General features: G+C 42.6%; 1 protein-coding gene across 1 annotated transcript in view; it reads left to right on the plus strand.

The window, feature by feature from the left end:
- The window catches only part of sgip1a (SH3GL interacting endocytic adaptor 1a), a 337,919-nt gene that overhangs the window by 171,906 nt on the left and 144,346 nt on the right, over positions 1–21,667 (plus strand). The window contains exons 7-8 of the mRNA XM_051932771.1: positions 10,447–10,458; positions 19,898–19,922. Of these exons, the coding sequence (XP_051788731.1) occupies positions 10,447–10,458; positions 19,898–19,922 (37 nt within the window). The remainder of the gene's footprint in view (positions 1–10,446; positions 10,459–19,897; positions 19,923–21,667) is intronic.

The following is a 21,667-nucleotide window of genomic DNA, read 5'->3' on the forward strand; positions in this document are numbered from 1 at the left end:
CGTCGTCTGCCATCTGGTAGTCTGGGGGACATAATGCCCTGCGTACGCTGTCTCCCCCGGTTCTTCCCTGATGAGGACATCCTGGCGGGGCAAGGCTCCTGGCCGTCCCTCACACCATAAAGAGCAAATCCTAAGCACCAGAAATCAAAGGCAGAGAGAGAAACGGTAGTATTGGAAATCAGAAAGTAGAGAAATGGAATAGTCTCTTTATGCCAATCACGGATACCGGTGGATCTTTATGCCACATGTAAAGGGTCACGATGATCGTCACAGTGGCCCCTTACGCAACTTCCTTGGCATCTGGGAGCTGCACTCCACTACCCAGAATAACCTGCCAACACACTATTAATAATGTGGTGCCGTGAATAATTAATCATTACATTCAGAAAAGGGAAGAACCCACACTGGAGGTGCAAGAGAAAAAGGAGGCCAAATTCCCACGTAATACAGCGGTGGGCAAAAGTAGGTTTACAGTTGTTTGTATGGGAAAAGACCTGCTTGTTAGAATTATTACAATAGCTTTATTAATTCAATAGTTTTATTAACTCAAAAGAATGTCACAATGGCACAGTGCTCAATTGCCGGCCTTGCGTATTCACAACTGTAAACCTACATTTGCCCACACCCTGTATATCTCTCTTATTATAATAAAAAAATGTATCTTCTCGTCCTGCGAGACAATGCAGTGAGACAAAAGGACAGCTGCTGTACAGGCTTTTAAATGATCGTCGTACAATGCGACAAGCAGAACACACAGACAGCAGCTGATCCGACCGCATCTCCTTAGCGTGCGTCCAACACGTCCAACGCAAGCGGCAGAGACACGAAGTGGCTGGAGCTTAGCATGCCCCAGGGGTTTGAAGGAGGTGGGCGAGCAAAGTGAGCAGGGTTCAAAGCCCCCTAGTTGCTCTTAAAAATAATTTTGATAGAGAAAAGTAATCTCAAATTGCACAGTTCGTAACAGAAGCTAGCACTTCTTGTACGTCCTCCTCAATGGTTGCCTTTTTTAACCGCGGCTACTAAGGAATTCACACTCTCCAACGACATCCAGAGCTTCTCAGGGACTGTCCCAGACTCTTGTCAGTCCTGGCAAAGATGTTCAAAGTTGTCTGATTTTCTTTTGTCTGTGAAGGTGGCAAAAATACCAGCCATCTTCATGCTTTTGTCTTAGCGTGAAGGTGGTGTAGAAAGAAATGCATTCAGTGAAACTGTGTTGATACCACTGGAGGAGCCATCTGAGATCAGAAACAGAATAACATGGAAGGTAAATGCACAGTGAAGGGAGCTGCTCATACAGCAGCCTCAAGATGGAGATTCATGTGGACCTCCAAGTCTGTTGTTGTTATGATCCTATTTGGCTGATGCCTTCCTCCAAGATGACCTAACATTCCACATACAATCCATTCCATTTCTTTTGTTTTTTTCCCAACTGGTGCACAGGCAGGTGACGTGACTTGCTCGGGGTCACACAGGGTCAGTTGTGGGGTTTGAGCCCACAACCAACCTGAGGGTTTGAAGTCCAGAGCCTTAACCACTACAGCACACTGCCTATCCAGTAAGGGTGTCCTCACAATAGCAATTTGTTCCGTGCCCGAGCACGTTTGTCCACATGTGACCCCCCCAAAGTCTAGTTCGTTGGACTAGTGTGATCTCCCCATGCCCTGGCCCGCTTCAAAGAGGTGTGCCAGGGCATTCAGGAACAGTGTGATCGCTAATCGTGCCCGAGCACGGAAAACAGACATGATGTCAATGATGCGATAATTCTCATTTTTCAGTTTAAAACAGATTTTTATTCTCACCTTACATGTGAACGTGAATTGTAGTTGGCAAGATAAGCTGCAAATTCCTCCCTTAACATCATTTGTCACCGCAAAAGTCTTCTCGAACATGCAACACAATTAACGGCAAAACGCTGTGCTGCACATTCATTAAATCTGTAAGAGGGGAACGCATCATCCTGCCCTTCACGACTCCAGAACAACTGCAAAATAAGTGAAATCAAAATGACGTGCATGCTGTCACTCCGTGTTCGGATCTTGTTTTGGCTTTACACAAAGGCAGGACGAAAACGTGCCCTGGCCCAGAATGTTAAGCATAGTGTAGGGGAGTAAGGAAGGGGGGACAATCGCGCTTGGGCACGGTACGGAACAAACAGGGCCTAGTGGGAGCACCACCTTAATCTAGTGAGAATCTTCCAGAGGGCTTCCTGGCAGTTGGAGTCAGAGGCCTTTGTCAGGTCGGTGAAAGACATGTTGTCGATTTTTCTGCTGCTCTCACCATATCCCTTGGGTTTACTGAGCTACAAAATAAATAACTCGGGTTGATCTGAAGCCATACTGGGACTCGGAAAGTGGGAGCAAGAAGAGTAAAGTGGTGCAGTGGGATTTTCCACACTCTGATTTATCACCTTTCTTATAAGATGTTTGAGACGTGGTGAGATTCCTTAGTTCCAAGTCTTCTTAGGGATTTCTTGAACCTTCCATGTAAGTAACTTGTTCGTGATATGAGGGTGAATCAAAAAGTAAAGGCAATTTGAAAATTACACAACAACCACATGTAATAAGTGTGTAAGATTAATATGTCACTGTGCTCTGTGCCAGTAGATTTTATAAATCTGCCCTTTTTCTACTCACATGCACAGTTGACACAGAGCCAGATTTAGCACAGGGGTTCACCATATAAGGCAAGCATTTTAAGACGAGACAAGTCAGGGACAACTGCAAAATGGACAGTCACACTGAGGGCCATTGTATACTAATTCTGCATGAAACTGCGTCCTCTGCCTTGTTTGGAATGGCGTGATTCACCTAAGTGGGGGCCTGCATATGAAGAAAGAGTATAAAGCCTTGGAACGATGCCTGGCACACCTTTGAAGCCAACGGACGGATGGGAGATAATGTCATCCGATCTGGAAAATCCTCCCAATGCAGCGGCGAAAATGGCAGACTCTACACATCGGGCCCCCACTCCCGAACTGGGTTCTTGCCATTGGCTTCCTTCATCTGTTATGCAGAGTAAGCCGTCATTAAAGAAAGTGAAGTTATTTCTCCTATGTGATTTCTTACCGCCATATCACTAAGGGAGGGGTATCGCCTTTTAATATCATATCTACAGTTAGGTCCATAAATATTTGGACAGAGACAACTTTTTTCTAATTTTGGTTCTGTACATTACCACAATGAATTTTAAATGAAATAACTCAGATGCAGTTGAAGTGCAGACTTTCAGCTTTAATTCAGTAGGGTGAACAAAACGATTGCATAAAAATGTGAGGCAGCTAAAGCATTTTTTAACACAATCCCTTCATTTCAGTTGCTCAAACGTAATTGGACAATTGACTCAAAGGCAATTTCATGGGCAGGTGTGGGCAAGTCCGTTGTTACGTCATTATCAATTAAGCAGATAAAAGGCCTGGAGTTGATTTGAGGTGTGGTGCTTGCATGAGGAAGATTTTGCTGTGAACAGACAACATGCGGTCAACGGAGCTCTCCATGCAGGTGAAAGAAGCCATCCTTAAGCTGCGAAAAGAGAAAAAACCCATCCGAGAAATTGCTACAATATTACGAGTGGCAAAATCTACAGTTTGGTACATCCTGAGAAAGAAAGCAAGCACTGGTGAACTCAGCAACGCAAAAAGACCTGGACGTCCACGGAAGACAACAGTGGTGGATGATCGCAGAATCATTTCCGTGGTGAAGAGAAACCCCTTCACAACAGCCAACCAAGTGAACAACACTCTCCAGGGGGTAGGCGTATCGATATCCAAGTCTACCATAAAGAGAAGACTGCATGAAAGTAAATACAGAGGGTGCACTGCAAGGTGCAAACCACTCATAAGCCTCAAGAATAGAAAGGCTAGATTGGACTTTGCTAAAGAACATCTAAAAAAGCCAGCACAGTTCTGGAAAAACATTCTTTGGACAGATGAAACCAAGATCAACCTCTACCAGAATGATGGCAAGAAAAAAGTATGGAGAAGGCGTGGAACAGCTCATTATCCAAAGCATACCACATCATCTGTAAAACACGGTGGAGGCAATGTGATGGCTTGGGTGTGCATGGCTGCCAGTGGCACTGGGACACTCGTGTTTATTGATGATGTGACACAGGACAGAAGCAGCTGAATGAATTCTGAGGTGTTCAGAGACATACTGTCTGCTCAAATCCAGCTAAATGCAGTCAAATTGATTTGGCGGCATTTCATGATACAGATGGACAATGACCCAAAACATACAGCCAAAGCAACCCAGGAGTTTATTAAAGCAAAGAAGTGGAAAATTCTTGAATGGCCAAGTCAGTCACCTGATCTTAACCCAACTGAGCAGGCATTTCACTTGTTGAAGACTAAACTTCAGACAGAAAGGCCCACAAACAAACAGCAACTGAAAGCCGCTGCAGTAAAGGCCTGGCAGAGCACTAAAAAGGAGGAAACCCAGCATCTGGTGATGTCCAGGAGTTCAAGACTTCAGGCTGTCATTGCCAGCAAAGGGTTTTCAACCAAGTATTAGAAATGAACATTTTATTTCCAGTTATTTAATTTGTCCAATTACTTTTGAGCGTCTGAAATGAAGGAATTGTGTTATAAAAATGCTTTAGTTGCCTCACATTTTTATGCAATTGTTTTGTTCACCCCACTGAATTAAAGCTGAAAGTCTGCACTTCAACTGCATCGGAGTTGTTTCATTTAAAATTCATTGTGGTAATATACAGAACCAAAATTAGAAAAACGTCTCAATCCAAATATTTATGGACCTAACTGTATATAGATTCAGGTTATGTAACACACCACAATCACAAAAGAACTCATTCCAACAAAGGAACTAATGCCCCCTGCTGGATACACCACAATGCAGCACGTTTGTGATGGATTATGGGTAGTTTGAACACGCACAGTGTAGCACTCTGTCCTTCATCTTGTTGAAGCCAACGTTAAATGAACACGGACGCTCCACTGCGGTGTTGCACCATTTTGAACAATAAGTTATAGTGAGATTACTTTGGGAAGAGGGAGTGAAATCTGCTGAAAGGATGTTGGTTCAGTGTAAAAGTAAAACCAAGAGGGCTCAACAAAAAGTTTATGAGAGGGTAGAAAGGTTTAAAATGGAAAGAATGAGTGCAACCAATGAAGCTCGATCTGGTGGACCGTCCATATTGTGAACACAGGCCCACATTGACATGGAAAACACCTCCAACAGAGAAGGCCAGAGGATTACATTGTCTGATGTTGCTGCACATTTGGATATCCGCTGTGGATCTGCACGTGCCATAGTGCATGATGACTTGGGGTACCTCAAAGTTTGCACAAAATAACAAATTTAGAGACACGTCACACGCTACTTAACCTTCAGTTGCTCCAGGGGGCGCTGTACAATGGCCGACCCTGCACTCTGACCCCAAGGGGTATCCAATAAAGATGCATTTCACTGCGTGTTGTCCTGTATAGCTATGCATGTGACAAATAAAGAATTATTATTGTTATTTTCATTACACACGGTGCATGGAAATTTTTCTAACTATGCAGTGCGGTGGCAGCCATGTATCCAAAATGGTGCATTTTAAGGAGGGGTTGGTTATGTGGGTACCAGAATGATGAACTAAGGCAGGGGTCCTCAGTCACAGTCCTGGAGGGCCACAGTGGCTGCAAGTTTTTGTTCTCACCCGGTTGCTTAATTTGAAAGCAATTCTTGCCGATAATTTAATTTCATGGCCTGTCAGTGCTTTAACTCTGCCATGTCAGGTCATTCTCATATCCCAGATTTTCTTGCCCTTTATTTGAAGGCTAAAATGGAGGAGTAATTCTCAGTGCTTCACTTTTTTCTCTTCACTTTCCTTCCAAGTATTTAATTAAACCCAATAGTGCATGATAAATACACACAAATGGAGAAATGCTGATCTTGTTTGTCATTTGCATGTCATTGCTAATTAGGAGGAATTAAAAACCAAGACCACAGCTGTTTAGGACTAAAATAAGCAATAAGGGTTCAAAATCTTAACAAATGAGACAACTAAAGTGAAGCAGAAGTATTACTTGAGCAGTGAGTGCTTCTTATTAAGCAATCGGGTTGGAGCAAAAACCTGCAGCCACTGCGGCCCTCCAGGACTGTGATTGAGGACCCCTGAACTAAGGGATAAATATGACGCAACGGGTCCTCAAAATGCATGGAATATATGCAGAAACATTTGAAATGCATCTGCTCATCGTGTTGGTCCCCCTCTCACAAGCCTATTACACTTGGCTTGGCCTCCCAGGGTCTGACACCCCACCTTCTCCTTTTCTTCCTCTTAAATTCAGTAGTAGCCGACACAGCTCTTCTTCTGTCAGCAGAGTCTCACATCCTCTGCTGCGACATTATTAGCTATGTGGCACTGACCAAACACTGTCTCTTATTGACCAGGTGAATATCAATGCGCTGATTGACCAGGCCACAGCAAGTATACGATCCCTGCAGGCATGCCAGCCCATGCTTGCCATCCAGTTCAAGTTCAGCTAATTCAAATTCAATCTCAAGTTAGTTATCACACAGTACAATGATATTCCTACACACAGCATATTAAATATAATAAATGATTTCACAGTGTTATATATTTTGCACAATGCCACATCTCAAAAGAAAGATCTACTTGGTAGAATTATATCTCAAGTTCATGTTTATCAGACCTGTTTCATGCAAAGATTGTGGCCCAGGTATTTGATACAGTATGTATCCAGAACTTTGTTATATATAAAACAACCGTTAAATATCCATCTGTAGTGACCTATGAATGGCATCTGACTGTCGATGAACTTGTGTTACACTCTTCATACTCGGTAAAGCAAACTTTGGGATGAGTCAGTAAACATCCAGAGGTGAAGGAGAAGAGACAAGGTGGGCAGCAACAGTATGACCTAACATGGTGGGCCCACCTCTTACCAAATAATGCTGACAGCTGATAGGAGTTACAGTATTATTGTCGTCAATACCTCAAGTACTACATACAGGAGTTCCAGTAATTTTTACACCAGTGGTTTGAGAAAAATGTTTATATCACATTTTCAAGTTTTTTAATGAAATAACATTATTACACTGAAAGCCTGAAGCATCCTCAATTTCTTTTTGGGCAGACAATATGTTTTTATTTTACTTTTGTATTTATGATGTATATTTTCATATGTAATTATTAATTTCTGATTTGCTTTTATTTGATGCCCTGTGATGTTTTGTATATTCAAAAAATATTTTCTTATTCTTCCACTAGTCCATTTTCAGTATTTCAGTATTTTAGCTTTGTCTCATTTCCATTCAGGAATCATCTGTGGATTGAACATCAGTCCACCCAGAAAGGGCCTATGTGTTTTCAGACACACAAGAGTAGGGAACAACTACAAGGCTTTGATAATGGTAATTCCACTCCTAAACATGAGAGGGAGCTGTCGATCTAGCCAAGGACTAGTAATGGTGGTACTTCTGCCCTCCTGCTGGAAATCTCGCCCCTATTGCCACTGCAATGTTTGTTGAGTTGCAACCTGAACTTGGAGCTGGCAAAGCTGTTCTCCCAAGGACTGTATGAAGATCACAAGGTCATGTCTCCAATAACAAATCCTGCCAACTACGCTACTGTAAGAAAAAGACAGAATACTAATAAAAGGTTGGGGAACCAGAAGGGTATATTGAATAGGAAAAAAAAAGGTGTTTAGGCCATTTTAACAATAAGAAGATGGTCACACAGAACAGCAGTTCTCAAACTGTGGGGCTGTCTGTTACTGTGAAGTAACAAAAAAGGGGGCACGAATGTTGCCATATGTGGCCTAATTTCGCTATTCGTAGGGAAATTTTAAACTTGTAGCGGTTTTTCGGCAGCAAAAAATATAGGAATACATTTTATTAGGGTTTCAAAAAAATGTTAGGGGGGCACGATTAACACTGTTATGAAAACTCGGGTCGCAAATACTTAAAGGTTGAGAAATGCTGACATAGAATGTTTCAAAAAACACAGTTGTTTGTGGTGCACCGCAGTTGCCACACAGAAATTAAGTTCAACAAATGAATGGCAACTTCTAGCAAGAGTGTGTCGTATTTTCTGTCTGAAGTGGTAGGTGTAGGATTTCTGGCAGAAGTGACTGTCACTAGTACTGTGCTGGGTTGGTGTTGGAGGCAAAAAAGAAGAAATGGTTAACAACAGTGCCCCCTCATGCTTGGGAGTGGTATCACCTCTATCATAGCCTTGTAGCTGCTTCCTACTTGTACATATCTGACTATATAGCATAAAGATATAGTGTGTGTGTGTATATATATATTTATATATATATATATTCCAGTTAATGTAATTAAAAGGTATGTTTGCAATGTGAGAATATATATATATACTGTCTATATATATATATATATATACTGTCTATATATATATATATATATATATACTGTCTATATATATATATATATATATATATATATATATATATATATATATATATATATATATATGTATACAGTTTATATATATATATATATATATATATATTTTTTTTTTTTTTTCATTTAATGTAATTAAAAGGTATGTTTGCAATGTGAGAATGTATTTTATATATTATACCAGTGCTTCTCAAACTCGACCCCCTGTGGCTACAGGTTTTTGTTCCATCAGTGACATCACCTGATAACCATCCAACCATCCATCCAACCCGCTATATCCTAACTACAGGGTCACGGGGGTCTGCTGGAACCAATCCCAGCCAACACAGGGCGCACAGCAGGAAACAAACCCCGGGCAGGGCGCCAGCCCACCACAGGGCACACACACTAAGCACACACTAGGGACAATTTAGGATCGCCAATGCACCTGACCTGCATGTCTTTGGACTGTGGAAGGAAACCCACGCAGACATGAGGAGAACATGAAACTCCATGCAGGGAGGACCCGGGAAGCAAACCCAGGTCTCCTAACTTGAAAAAATCTTCCAAAAAGTGTCATCTTGTTGCAGGATTTTTTATATAATAGTAAGATATGTTTCCATCCATCCATTATCCAACTCGCTATAACCTAACTACAGGGTCACTGGGGCCAATCCCAGCCAACACAGGGTGCAAGGCAGGAAACAAACCCCGGGCAGGGCACCAGCCCACCGCAGGGCACACACACCAAGCACAATTTGGAATCGCCAATGCACCTAACCAGCATGTCATTGGACTCTGGGAGGACACCGGAGCACCCAGAGGAAACCCACAGGGGGAACATGCAAACTCCACGCAGGGAGGACCTGGGAAGCGAACCCGGGTCTCCTATCTGTGAGGCAGCAGCATTACCCACTATGCCACCGTGCCGCCCTTCACCTGATAACTCTTATCTCAATTAATTAGCTGGTATTTTGTTTTGTCTTATTGTACCTTCAGAAAAGCACAGCAGCCTGATTTTACATCTATACGACATTTAGTCGTATAGAACTAAATGCTTAACTTTCTTTTGTTGATTTCATTTTATTTTGCCCTTTCTCTGTGCAGTTTTCCTCCTTTGTTGGATCTTATTAATGACGAATAAAAACAAGCAGAGCAGACACACTGAATAATCAACTACTTTAGTGTCAGACTTACTAATTAGTAAATAATGAATTAATTCAACAATTAGAACACCTGGAAAAGCAGAATGAAAATCAAGATGATAATATTGTTAAAAGGAAAAAAATAATACGTTATTCCCACATAACTGCTTGTTACATTTTATTATTATTTATTTATTTTTTTTACCAAACTTAGTTTTCTAATTTCTATATTGTTCTCAAGTACAGTACTAAGGTGTTAGCCATTATAAATATAGTGAAAACTCAAGCAAGATGACCCCTTTGATTGGCTAACTAAAAAGGTGACAATATGCAAGCTTACATCTTGCCTGAAGAAGGGGCCTGAGTTGCCTCGAAAGCTTTGCATATTGTCATCTTTTTAGTTAGCCAACAAAAGGTGTCATCTTGCTTGACTTTTCACTATATTGTTCCCAAAACACAGAACTTGGGAAATAACAGTTCACTTAATTAGTCCAGGAGTCCAATTAAAAACAGAAGCTGGTTGGAACAAAAATCTGCAGCCGCCAGGGGTCCTCAGTTTGGGAAGCGCTGTATTATACAAATACTATATATTATATGTTCTACAAGCTACTGAAATAAACAATGTCCTAAATCGTGCATAGTATCTTCTCATCCAATTTTTTAAACCCAATCAGCATGTAAAATCCATTAGTTCAAATATGTGTCCTTAATTTTGAATCTAGGAAAGCTGATGTTGGGCTGGTGTTGTTTGACGCTCTTCCATCTGACTGTACTTCAGTATATTTTCAGCAGAGAACTCTCTGTTTAATTGACGCATGGGCTGACATGTAAATGCCAACAGGTGTTTAATTCTAAAGAGGAGAAGGTTTTGCTTACTGATTTGTCACTTTCTGACCAGGTATCTCCTCTCTCTTCCTTTTTGCTGGTCACAGAGGCGTAGTCCGGTAAGTTGAATTACATCTGCTTAATTTCAATGTCTTGTCTCATTTGATGTGTTCAAGTTTTAGAGTTCAATCCATTGCACCGTGTCATTTTATGCTGATCATTCACCAGAAAAAACTTCAAGTATTGAATTAAGGTGATCAGGAATGATCTTGGAACGCAAATATGATTTCTGTATGAAAGGAGAGACAAGTTATGTATGAAGGAGAAGCTTTAGAGAGCATTTACTATTGTCTGCAATAAGCTGGCTTCACTCTCAGTGCACCATTGATAAGCTGCCATATAATACTAAAAGTAAGAGATGGAGCTCTTCCTCCTGATGGGATTCATATTTATAGGACGAGGATATTTTTCTTAACAGTTGTCTCCTAAGGGCCTCATTTGTGACAAGGATGGGTGTTTAAGTAATCTCTCCAGGCAGTTTTATTCTTCCTGTCAGTTGTCTATTTTAGAGCTTTGGAAGTTGCATCACTCAGCATGGCAGTGGCCTGTAGGACAGGCTGGGAATGAAATTCCTCTTTCAGTGATTTACTGTATGTCTTTTTTCCTAATCTGGACGTATAATTCATTTCTTTTTCTCTGTCTCCACTTCACCCTTTCCTGCATCTGGTGGCTTTCATCCCCCATTAACTCGTGGCCATCAAACTGACTACCATAACTGTCTGCTTTTAAGGATTTGCAATAATGTCACCAATCAGATGTCCTCTAGAATAGACAGGCTGATCTCAGCAATGGAGAAGAAAACACAAGATGCCGTGTACTTTTTCTTGGCCTTAACCTCATTTTTGTTCTTTTTTTTGTTCTTTATTTCGTCTTATACGATTCCTCGTATTAGAAATTTGTTAGTTTTCGCATACCCCTTGGGGTTAGAGCGCAGGGTCAGCCATTGTACAGCGCCCCTGGAGCAATTACAGGTTAAGGGTCTTGCTCAAGGGCCCAGCAGAGTAGGATCTCTTTTGGCAGTGACGGGGATTCGAACCGGCAACCTTCAGGATACCAGCACAGATCCTTAGCCTTAGAGCCACCACTCCGCCCCATCATTGTAGATGAACTTGCAATTGTAGCCGACAGCAATCCGTCTTTCTCTGCATCGTATAAACAGCAGTCAAGTCAGAGGCACGTAAGGTTGAAACAGAAGTTTTTATTTTCCTTTCCAAAAAAATAAAGGGAAAAACGAACAGGGCGTCACATAAAGTAAACACAGTGGCGTAGCTGGAGTTCATGCCACTCGGGGCGGGGCGGTGTTTCAAATGCTGCCCTCCAGCATATCTGAATATGTTAACCTATTTAAATAGGAAATTAAAATGACGTAGAGAGAAAAATTAAGATACATTTTGCATATATTTATTCATATATAAAGAAACAGCAATAATTTTTCACATATAATTATTTATAAGCATCAACTAGATAAGAATATAGTATAGACACACTGATAAGCCGTGTTCGGATTACAGTGATACCTCTGGTCACGACCGTAATTCATTCTAAAACTCTGGGCGAGACCTGATTTGGTCGCGACCCGAATGTAATTTCCCCAAAAGATTGTATGTAAATGTGATTAATCCGTTCCAGACCATACGAGCTGTATGTTAATTTTTTTTTTAGATTTTTAAGCACAAAAATAGTTAATTATACCATAGAATGCACAGTGTAATAGTAAACTAAATGTAAAAACATTGAATAACACTGAGAAAAACCTGAACAACAGACAAAACTAAGAGTGCTAGACCAAGTTCACGCTAGATTCTTACGAACCACTCGCTGTAAACACTTTTTTTTATGAGTTTTAAACACAGGGAAAAAATTCAAGTTTGAAAAATCCTTAATTTATACAAAAACTAACTCTAAACAGCCAAGAAAACTAACCTTGCATGAGTCGAGTTCTGGTGGGGAAAATGGGAAACGGAGAATGGGAAATCATTGGCGCGTACAAACGCGCGTAGGGAAACTGGCCACCAGTGTTTTTGTTCACCACCAGAGCGCGTGGTCGTCAACAGATGCGAAATTTTGGCAAACTTTGTGATCGTAACCCGATTTGTACGTGTTCGGAAAACGTTCATGACCAGAGCTTCTACTGTATTAGTTTAATACAATTACGCTGTGAAAACCAGAACCAGTGTAGTGTACAAGTGATAGGTGGGGATGTTTTCTGCGCAGAGCAAGAACGCATTCGGATTGATAACGAAATGAAATTATAAATTGTAAATTAGTTGTTTATCTTCCTATAAATTATTTTCAGTGTAATATTTATTTTTGCCTCATAAATTTAAACTGCTGTGTCTGATGCGACAGTCTGAAAATTATTTATGAAGCACTTGTGGATAAAAATCAGAGAATTTGACTGTTTTTCATTCATGAGTGATATTTTTCCGAACCCTGCTGATTACACATGAATTGTACTGAGCCTTTTGGCCAATAATGCCGCCCACCCCTAGCTACGCCACTGCATAAGCAGCTTCTCCCCTGTGCCCCCAACAACATCCACCAGGCTTCTGCTTTCTTTAATGACACAATAAACACATTGCATGTAAAACTACTTACAACAGATTACTCAGATTTTCCAGAGGGAACTATTTACAATATTCATATCTTTATACAATAAAAAATATCCTAACTTCATAATCATATTTCTCTGTCATAAAAAAACATCTTGGGACGAGACGAGACTTTTTTTCCTGCGACGAGACGTGATCTTTTGAAGAGAGACAGAGAGACACTTTCATGTCCTGCGAGACGGTCAAGTCACGTCATACTTACAACCTTTGGACGCAAGTCCTGTGAGATGGTGACTTTTGCAAGTCACGCCCTACTTCCAACCATTTTCAAACAAGACCACGATCATCTAACTTCTCATTTGTTGGAATGCTTTTGGCAGACACACTTCCTGTGCTCTCTTTGTGCCAAGAGATTTGACCACGCCCGGGGGCCGGAAAAAGACAAAGTAGAACTTCGTAAAGAATTCAAAAACGTTGGCATGATACACATGCAGAGCGGGTTAGAGATAATGGAAGCAGGAAAATTCGAAAGTCTCAAAAAAATGATAGTAAAGATTGCATTAGCGCAAACAAACGGAAAATATTACTCAGTGAAATAACAGAACAGCAAAAAGATATCGAATAGTGTTTGAGGATGTCTGGGGGAGAAGAGAGACAAGGCAGTGAGACAAAAAGGACAGCTGCTGTACAGGCTTTTAAACGTTCGAACAAGATGAAGATCATGCGGCACGGCAGCAGCAGCAAGCCAGCAGCTGATCAAACAATGAGGAGGTAAAAACAAAAATGTATTTGTATCACCGTTCCTGAGGAGCGACTGCGTCTCCTTGGGGTGCGTTCAGCCACTCTCTTCAAAATGGCGCGTAGCACTGGCGGGAGGGTTGGGAAGGGATTGCCGAAGCCCCTAGTATTCTTAACAAAAAAAAAAAAGTAGCATACGTTTCAAAAAACAAAAAGGGAAAAAAGAACAGGGCGTCACATAAACGGCATCTCCCCTATGCCTATTAAATAATAAATTAAATCAATTACAAATTATTGTAAACAATGCCATTAATACAAAATAAATAAAATAAAAATCAGAAAAAGGTTGGGGAGAGCTGAAAACACCACCTACCCCCAGCAGCATCCACTGTTGCTTCTGGCAGCAGAGCCAAGAAACATGGTGCATACAGGTTGTGAGGTGTAACACTAATTAACGGCCGTACTACAACATATTATACCATTGTCGGGCAACCGGTGCGCCGTGGAATTTTCTAGGGGTGCTGCGAAAACTTTTGTAAAATATTTAAAATTGCTAGTGTTTTTGAACTTTTGGTTGATTAAAAAGATAATGTTTAAAAAATATATTTTATGTTGGAAAAACAGATAACGGTTAATCAGATTGTTGAATAAACTAATGTATTTATTTTTAATGCAAGTTAAAATTTTCACTGTTCACTATTCATCATAATATCAACACCAGCGGTGTCAAAAACACATCTCATGAGACTTAAAAAGTCTCGTTGTTAGAAGATCTCGCTCACTGTACGGATAGAAGAAGGCGGAGCAAAAATAGAACGAGAAAATACGAACGCTACATTTCGGCTCTTGCCGACGAGAGAGTATCGCTGTACAGAAATGAAGTCTAAGAAATGCGAGAGACTTCATATGATCGACAAGGAAATGCGCGTCTGTCTTTCGAAAATTGATCCTCGCATCAATCTCATATGTGCTGAAAAACAATCTCAACGTTCACATTAATTAAATTTAAGATTTATCCTTTGATTCATTTATTAATAAAATGTCTTTCAAACTTGTAAAATTAACTGTTTTTATTGGCGATTGTCCATAGATTGTGTCGTCACGACTTTATTTATGGGCAGTCCCTCAGGTGCGCCGCAAAAGAAAATTTCTGGACTTAGTGCGCCGCAACTCAAAAAAGGTTGCCTTTCATTGTATTATACAATCGGTATACTACGAACTATTTACAAGAATTAATAACTTTTGAGGAATTTCATAACTAAAACAAAACAAAATTATTAGTCACAATATTACATTTTGCTACACGATCATCAAGCTGTAATGGAGCACTTGAACAGATTTTCATCTGACATTACTGTAGACGCATTTCAAATTCAGCATTTCATTTTGTCGCATAATTAGGAATCAGGTATATTTGAAATACAGAATTTGATTATATGTGCCATTCAGTTCTGCAGTTAATGACTAATTATTACCTACAGCAAATCAGCAATGTGTCTGTTGTAGATGAAATGCATGCAATGAAATGCACACACTTTCTAAAGTTAAGACACATGTCAGTTGACGAGGACTAAAACAAAATGCTGTGCATTGTCCACTTGTAAATTTATTTGCCACATATGGAGATATGAAAAAATTCTGACAGAGTCGAAGTGTTCCTAGACAGCAAGCACAAAGTGGCAGAAAAAATTGAATTGAAAAGCTAATTGAGGCATTCGGCGCTGCAAAAATATCTCCTAAAACTCGAGCATGAAATAAACATGGAAATTTATTAACAAAGTCAACTCTTCAACAAGTGTTAACCTAGATATGTCTATAATATTAATAATCGAATCAGATCAACTCAAATTGTATTTGTCACATACAATTATACACAGAGTACAATTAGTAGTGAAATGCTCAGCTGCTGAACTCCAAGACTCTGCATCAGAACAAAATAAAAGCCAATAAACAATAAATACTCCACTCTGTAAATATCAATACATGTCAATATGTTCAATGACAGCATTATATTAATATTATAAAATATATAATAAATAATTTAATATTGGAGAATTAATAATAGGGCGGCACGGTGACGCAGTGGTAGCGCTGCTGCCTCGCTGTAAGGAGACCTGTGGGTTCACTTCCCGGGTCCTCCCTGCATGGAGTTTGCATGTTCTCCCCGTGTCTGCTTGGGTTTCCTCCCACAGTCCAAAGACATGCAGGTTTGGTGCATTGGCGATCCTAAATTGTCCCTGGTGTGTGCTTGGTGTGTATGGGTGCTCCTTGTGGTAGGCTGGTGCCCTGCCCAGGGTTTGTTCCTGCCTTGCGCCCTGTGTTGGCTGGGATTGGCTCCAGCAGACCCCCGCAACCCTGTGTTAGGATATAACGGGTTGGATGATGGATGGATGGATGGATGGAATAGGTCATTAGAACATTAGAGCCTCCATGGACGACATGACCATCATTACAACAACAAAGCCATGTACTAGGCGATTGCTGCAGAAACTCCAGGAAAACATCCAGTGGGCAAGAATGGAGTTTAAGCCAAGTAAATCTCACAGCATCTCCATCATAAAAGGAAAACTGACAGCTGAGTGGTTCTATATAAGTGGAGAACCTATTCCAACAGTCTTAGAGAAGCCCATCAAGAGCCTTGGGCGGTGGTATAATGCAGACCACAATGACACCTGGCAACGTGAACAACTACGGCATGACATGGCTAATGGCTTTAGGCAGATTAACAACGCCGCAGTCCCAGGGAAATTGAAGCTCTGGTGCTTTCAGTTTGGGTTATTACTCAGACTATTGTGGCCGTTGACCATGTACGAAGTTTCGCTTAATCATGCCAATCGACTGAAGAGGCTAGTGAGTTCTTCGACTGAAGAGGCTAGTGAGTTCTTATGTGAGGAAGTGGCTTGGACTTCCAAAATGCTTCAGCAGTGTTGGACTCTACAGCGATAGAATTCTGTCACTGCCCATCCCTAGCCTGGTTGAGGAGTTCAAATGCGCAAAGTTGAGGCTGGACATGTCACTCGTGGACTCCCAGGATCCCATAGTGAGAGGCGCTGCTCCCACCCTAGCAACAGGGAGGAAAGTGGACCCCAGCCACAGCTGTGCTACAGGCCAAATCTGCTGTTCTCCATCGTGACGTGGTGGGTCACATACAACAGGGCAGAGGAGGCTTTGGTTTTGGAGCAGTAACACCTCTCTGGCAACAGGCATCTGCAACCGAACGTTGAAACATGGTGGTGGAGGAGGTGCGTCAACGGGAGGAAGCAGCCAGGCGTGCCAGAGCTGTAGCGCAGGCTAAGCAGGGCCGCTGGATAAAGTGGGAGTGTGTTGAAAAGAGGAAACTCACATGGAGGGAACTCTGGGGAATGGAGTCCAACATGCTGAGCTTCATCATACGAGCCACATATGATGTGCTGCCTTCCCCCACAAATCTGCACCTGTGGTTTGGAAAGGACCCATCTTGCCCCCTGTGTACAGTCCCAGCAACTCTTAAGCACATCCTGGTTGGTTGTAGGACTAGCCTCACTCAAGGCAGATACACATGGAGACACAACCAGGTCCACAGGTGTCTAGCTGAGAAAGTTGAGTGCAAGAGGGAATCCATCAACGCCCAACCTTTCACCAACCAGGAGGTGCACCAGGACCCACCAGCATTTGTCCAGGAGGGGGACAAGCAGAGGACTACCCATTCAACCCCGGATCTGGGACCGCTGAAGGTAGCCAGGGATTGGCAGATGCAAGCTGACTTGGGTCAGAGGCTCATCTTTCCTACAGAGATCGTAACAACTACTCTGCGACCAGACCTCGTCCTTTGGTGTAACTTCCGAAAACTTGCTTACGTCATCGAGCTGACGGTACCGTGGGAGGATGCCATTGAGGAAGCCTTTGATGTAAGAAGCTGCGGTATGCCAACTTAGCAGCTGAGGCGGAGGAGAGAGGCTGGAAGATCAAGGTGCGCCCGGTGGAGGTAGGGTGTAGGGTCTTTGTTGCCACTACAACAGCGAAGCTACTTAGAGAGGTTGGAGTTAGGGGACAGGCCATCAGAGAATTGGCTAACACTGCTGAGAGGACCAGTCACTGGCTATGGCTGAAGAGGGATGACATCACTTGGGCAGCTAAGGCGATTACCTAACCGCTAGACACACACCCAGGCTTGATCAACCTGTGGTGGGCCTGCCTCAACAGAGGGTGTCTTGTGATAAAAGGCCGAAACACCCGATGAAGTTGAGGCACACAACTGACGATGTGTCCTGCTGGTAAAGCCTCTTGGCTGCCATTCTTCATAGCAGCCATCCCTCAAAATTTCCCCCCATTAGAAGCGATGCAAATATCAGGGATTGTAACATCTAGTCCTTTCATTGAATCAGATGTGAGTTTAAGACAGAACTGGAAACAAGATGGGTGGTTCCTGGTTTATATGGTTATGCGACAGGAAAGGGGCGGGTCCAAGCAGATGGACAGCGGAAGTGAGTGGCTGTCAATCTTCCGTTGTGTTGGAGGAGTAGAAGAAAAGGCATTAGAACACAGTGCCAACCCCTGGCTTGACGGGTAATTACCATCAGCAAAGCCCTTAAGCTGCCTCCCATGCACACGTGCATGACACACAATATAATTCAGATGAACTACAGCAAGCATAAAAACACAAAGTTAAAACGTATAACTGTACGATGTAGTCTATACTTGTATTTTAACTCAGAATTGTTCACAGCCCTCTGCGCCTGCACTCACTGACGAGCGCGATACCCAAAATAAGTTGCATTGTATTATATAACTTGTGAGAAGTAGCCCGGACACAGACAGACGGACACCATTCTTAAGTCCACCACACGTTTATTAAACATATTTATAATGTCCATAGTGCACAAACCCAGTGCCTCCAGCACCAATCTCCCCAAAGTCCAGGCTCTCTTTCAGTCTCTGCCTGCTCCTCTCTCCTGCCTCCATACTTCATCCATTCCTCACCCGACTCCAGTCCTCCTTTGCAGGGAGGCGGCCCCTTTTATAAGTACCCGGATGGGCTCCAGGTGATCCCCGACACTCCCCTGTGTGGCGGAAGTGTTCCGGGAAGCCCTCCGGGTGTTCCCAGTCTTCTTCCCCCCAGCACTTCCTGGTGTGGCGGAAGTGTTGGGGTTCCGGGTCCTTCAGGCATGGGGGCACCCCCTGGCAGAGACCACAGGCCCCTAAAGGGTTGGGCATCCAAGCCCTGCACCCGTGGCCCCCAAAGGAACCAGGGCGGTCGCCCCCTCGTGGTCTGGAGGAGGCATGCACCCTCCTCCTGTCTTCCTGGGCATCTCGGCTGGGTGCCACCCCCAGCCGTGTGCCACAAACTGCTGCTATAAAGTTTCTAGAAATGGCTGCAACTCTTTGAGTGCCAAGCCAGCTGTTCCCCTTTCAATCAGTAACAAAAAAGTCGCAATGCAAAGCATAAATGAGCACATGCCAGTCTGGCACCAGCTATGAATGCCCAGACTTCTATCTCTCTTTTTGTCTCAGTCAAGCTTTCCTGGCTCTAGGTTTCCCTCATTTATATGCCCCAGTCCACAGAAGTGGTACCAATGTAGCCAATGGGGGGGGGGGGGATGGCTATGTCAGAGCTGTGGAGAAAGCAGGAGATACCATTGGAAACCTTGCCCTCTCAACCTGAGGTGGTATTTGTGGACTTGCCAGAGCCCTCCAGACAATACCAATGCGCACGTGCGTGACACTGCTGAACGCCAAAATACCAAGAAATCATGAGCACCCCCTCTTTCCAACATGAAGTAAAAGAAAATGGTAGCACTGAGGGCAAAGAAATATACTGTTGATGAGATTGTGGAAAATGAAAATAAAATTGCAGAAAGGCACACCATGACACCGTTCCCCAAGGGCACTTTAGAGAGTTTGGGAGGCCGGAGGGCGGCTTATTGAATATGGACACTGGCAGTGAGCTCACGTAATTCTGTTTATATTCCTCTGCTTTATGTAATGTATGATGCTGTATACAAACTGCCTGGCTTGATTTAAAATGTTTGTGTTTTTCAACTTCATGGATTGTGCCAGTGAAATCCCCCAGTCAGAAATGTAAGGGGCTTATAAGGTGACTAAATGCATACGCACGGCTCATTCTGGTGACAAAGCCTGCAGGAGATTAATTGAGGAGCCAATGCATATGTCAGAATATCATAGAAACATAACTAACATTGTTGATTTTTCTTTCTTTGTGTTGTTTTAGGGTGTGATCAAAAGAAACCTTTCCAGTAAGTATGGATTTTGTTTGCAACCTAAAGTGTTCTCACTTCATTAAGCTCTAAATTCATTCATCGTTATGGTTGTCATGTGATTATTAATAATTTGTAAGCCTTGAATGGCACCTCGGCTTTTTACTGACACTTCCTTTAGGGGTCTGGGTCCTTAACTGTGTTAGTGATAATAAATAAAGCAAACTCTGTGTGTGTTGGGCTAAAGGTAAAGTAACGCATATTGTCACCATAAAGGAAAAAAACCATAAAGTAAGTGACAATCAGGCTGTCACCGTAACCGTGCCCTGAGAAGTGTCATGATGTGGCGTAGTGTCACAAACTCGACTCAGAGTCATAGAAAGGTTTGGGGCAGCCACCCGTATAATTGATTTCCTGGCTGCAAAAGTCGTTTCAAGTGAATACAGCACTGCTGTGCACACAACCGAGTCCAAAACAGAACTGAGGGAATAGGGAAAAGGTGGAGGCTTTTAAAGGGGAAGACAGGAAGTGAGGTCATAGGGGTCGGGCTCATGAAGGTCTTCAGCCATAGGTCCAAGCCCGGACGTGACATCACAGGGGCCTGGAGCCGGCAAGGTCTCCTTCCATTGGCTCGGTCCCGGAAGTGACGTCAAGAGGACCAGGTGGGATCTCCCATGAATGGTATACAGGAAAGGGAGAAAAAGAGTCGGTGCACTCTGCCACATCCCGCTATGCCTTGGAACTGCCCTCACTCAAGCCCTTTAGCTGCCTCCCATGCACACGTGTGTGACAGTAGTCACTGGAGCTTTGGACTTTTCAGCATAGGGTTGGCAGTTCAATTGAAATGACTGACTCAACATGTCGTTCTGAGAAAGGCAATTAGTTTCTCTGAGTTATATAAAAACAAGATGGGTATAAAGTTAGGGTGGAATAAAGAAATGCAGCATTTCCTTTTGTGACGATTCCACCTTGTGTCTATTTACAAAAACGTATGTTTGTTTCAGACATCTTTAAAAGCAGTGCTGCATTTGCTGCGTTTTTGGTTGCAAAAAGTGTGCCACCACAGAAAAAAAGGTTGGGCAACACTGACCTAGGCAAATCCTTTATGGCTGTTGTGCTCTAACACGGAGTGTTTTTGTAGAAATAAAACCTCTTCGTTTATATAAAGGTTTCTGTTTGCCTTTATTTCTAGCCGGGTTTGACAGTTTTCCCCTCCAGTGGGCATTATTGGAAATGTTTGGGGCTACATGCTTTGGAACTTCCTGGGATTTAAGTGCTTTGGGACTCCTATGTCTGCGACACCTTGTGTCTTCCCTTTTGTTCTGTGTGTTTTGTGGGTGGTCCCCCAGGACGTGGAGTCAGCTGCACTCAATCCAATAAAGGCTGGAAAAAAAACAGTCTCTTGCGGTTCATTAAATGCACTGGCGTTGGTGGGTTCTCTAGTGATTTATTGCTTCTTTATGATTATTAGATTTTCTGGATTTTGATCTCTGTGCTTTTTTTTTCTTTCTTGACCATTCTTTGTGTATTTGGACCTGTTTGCCTTTGGAATACCTCCTTGTTTCAGGCAACTCCCTTTGTCTTTGGGCTCCATGGAGATTATTTTTCTGCCACAGAGCTTCTTCTTCTTCTTCTTCTTCTTTCGGCTGCTCCCGTTAGGGGTCTCCACAGCGGATCATCTTCTTCCATATCTTTCTGTCCTCGTCACCTTGTTCTGTTACACCCATCACCTGCATGTCCTCCCTCACCACATCCATAAACCTTCTCTTAGGCCTTCCTCTTCT

The sequence above is a fragment of the Erpetoichthys calabaricus genome, chromosome 10 (assembly GCF_900747795.2).
Source record: "Erpetoichthys calabaricus chromosome 10, fErpCal1.3, whole genome shotgun sequence".
NCBI lineage: Eukaryota > Metazoa > Chordata > Cladistia > Polypteriformes > Polypteridae > Erpetoichthys > Erpetoichthys calabaricus.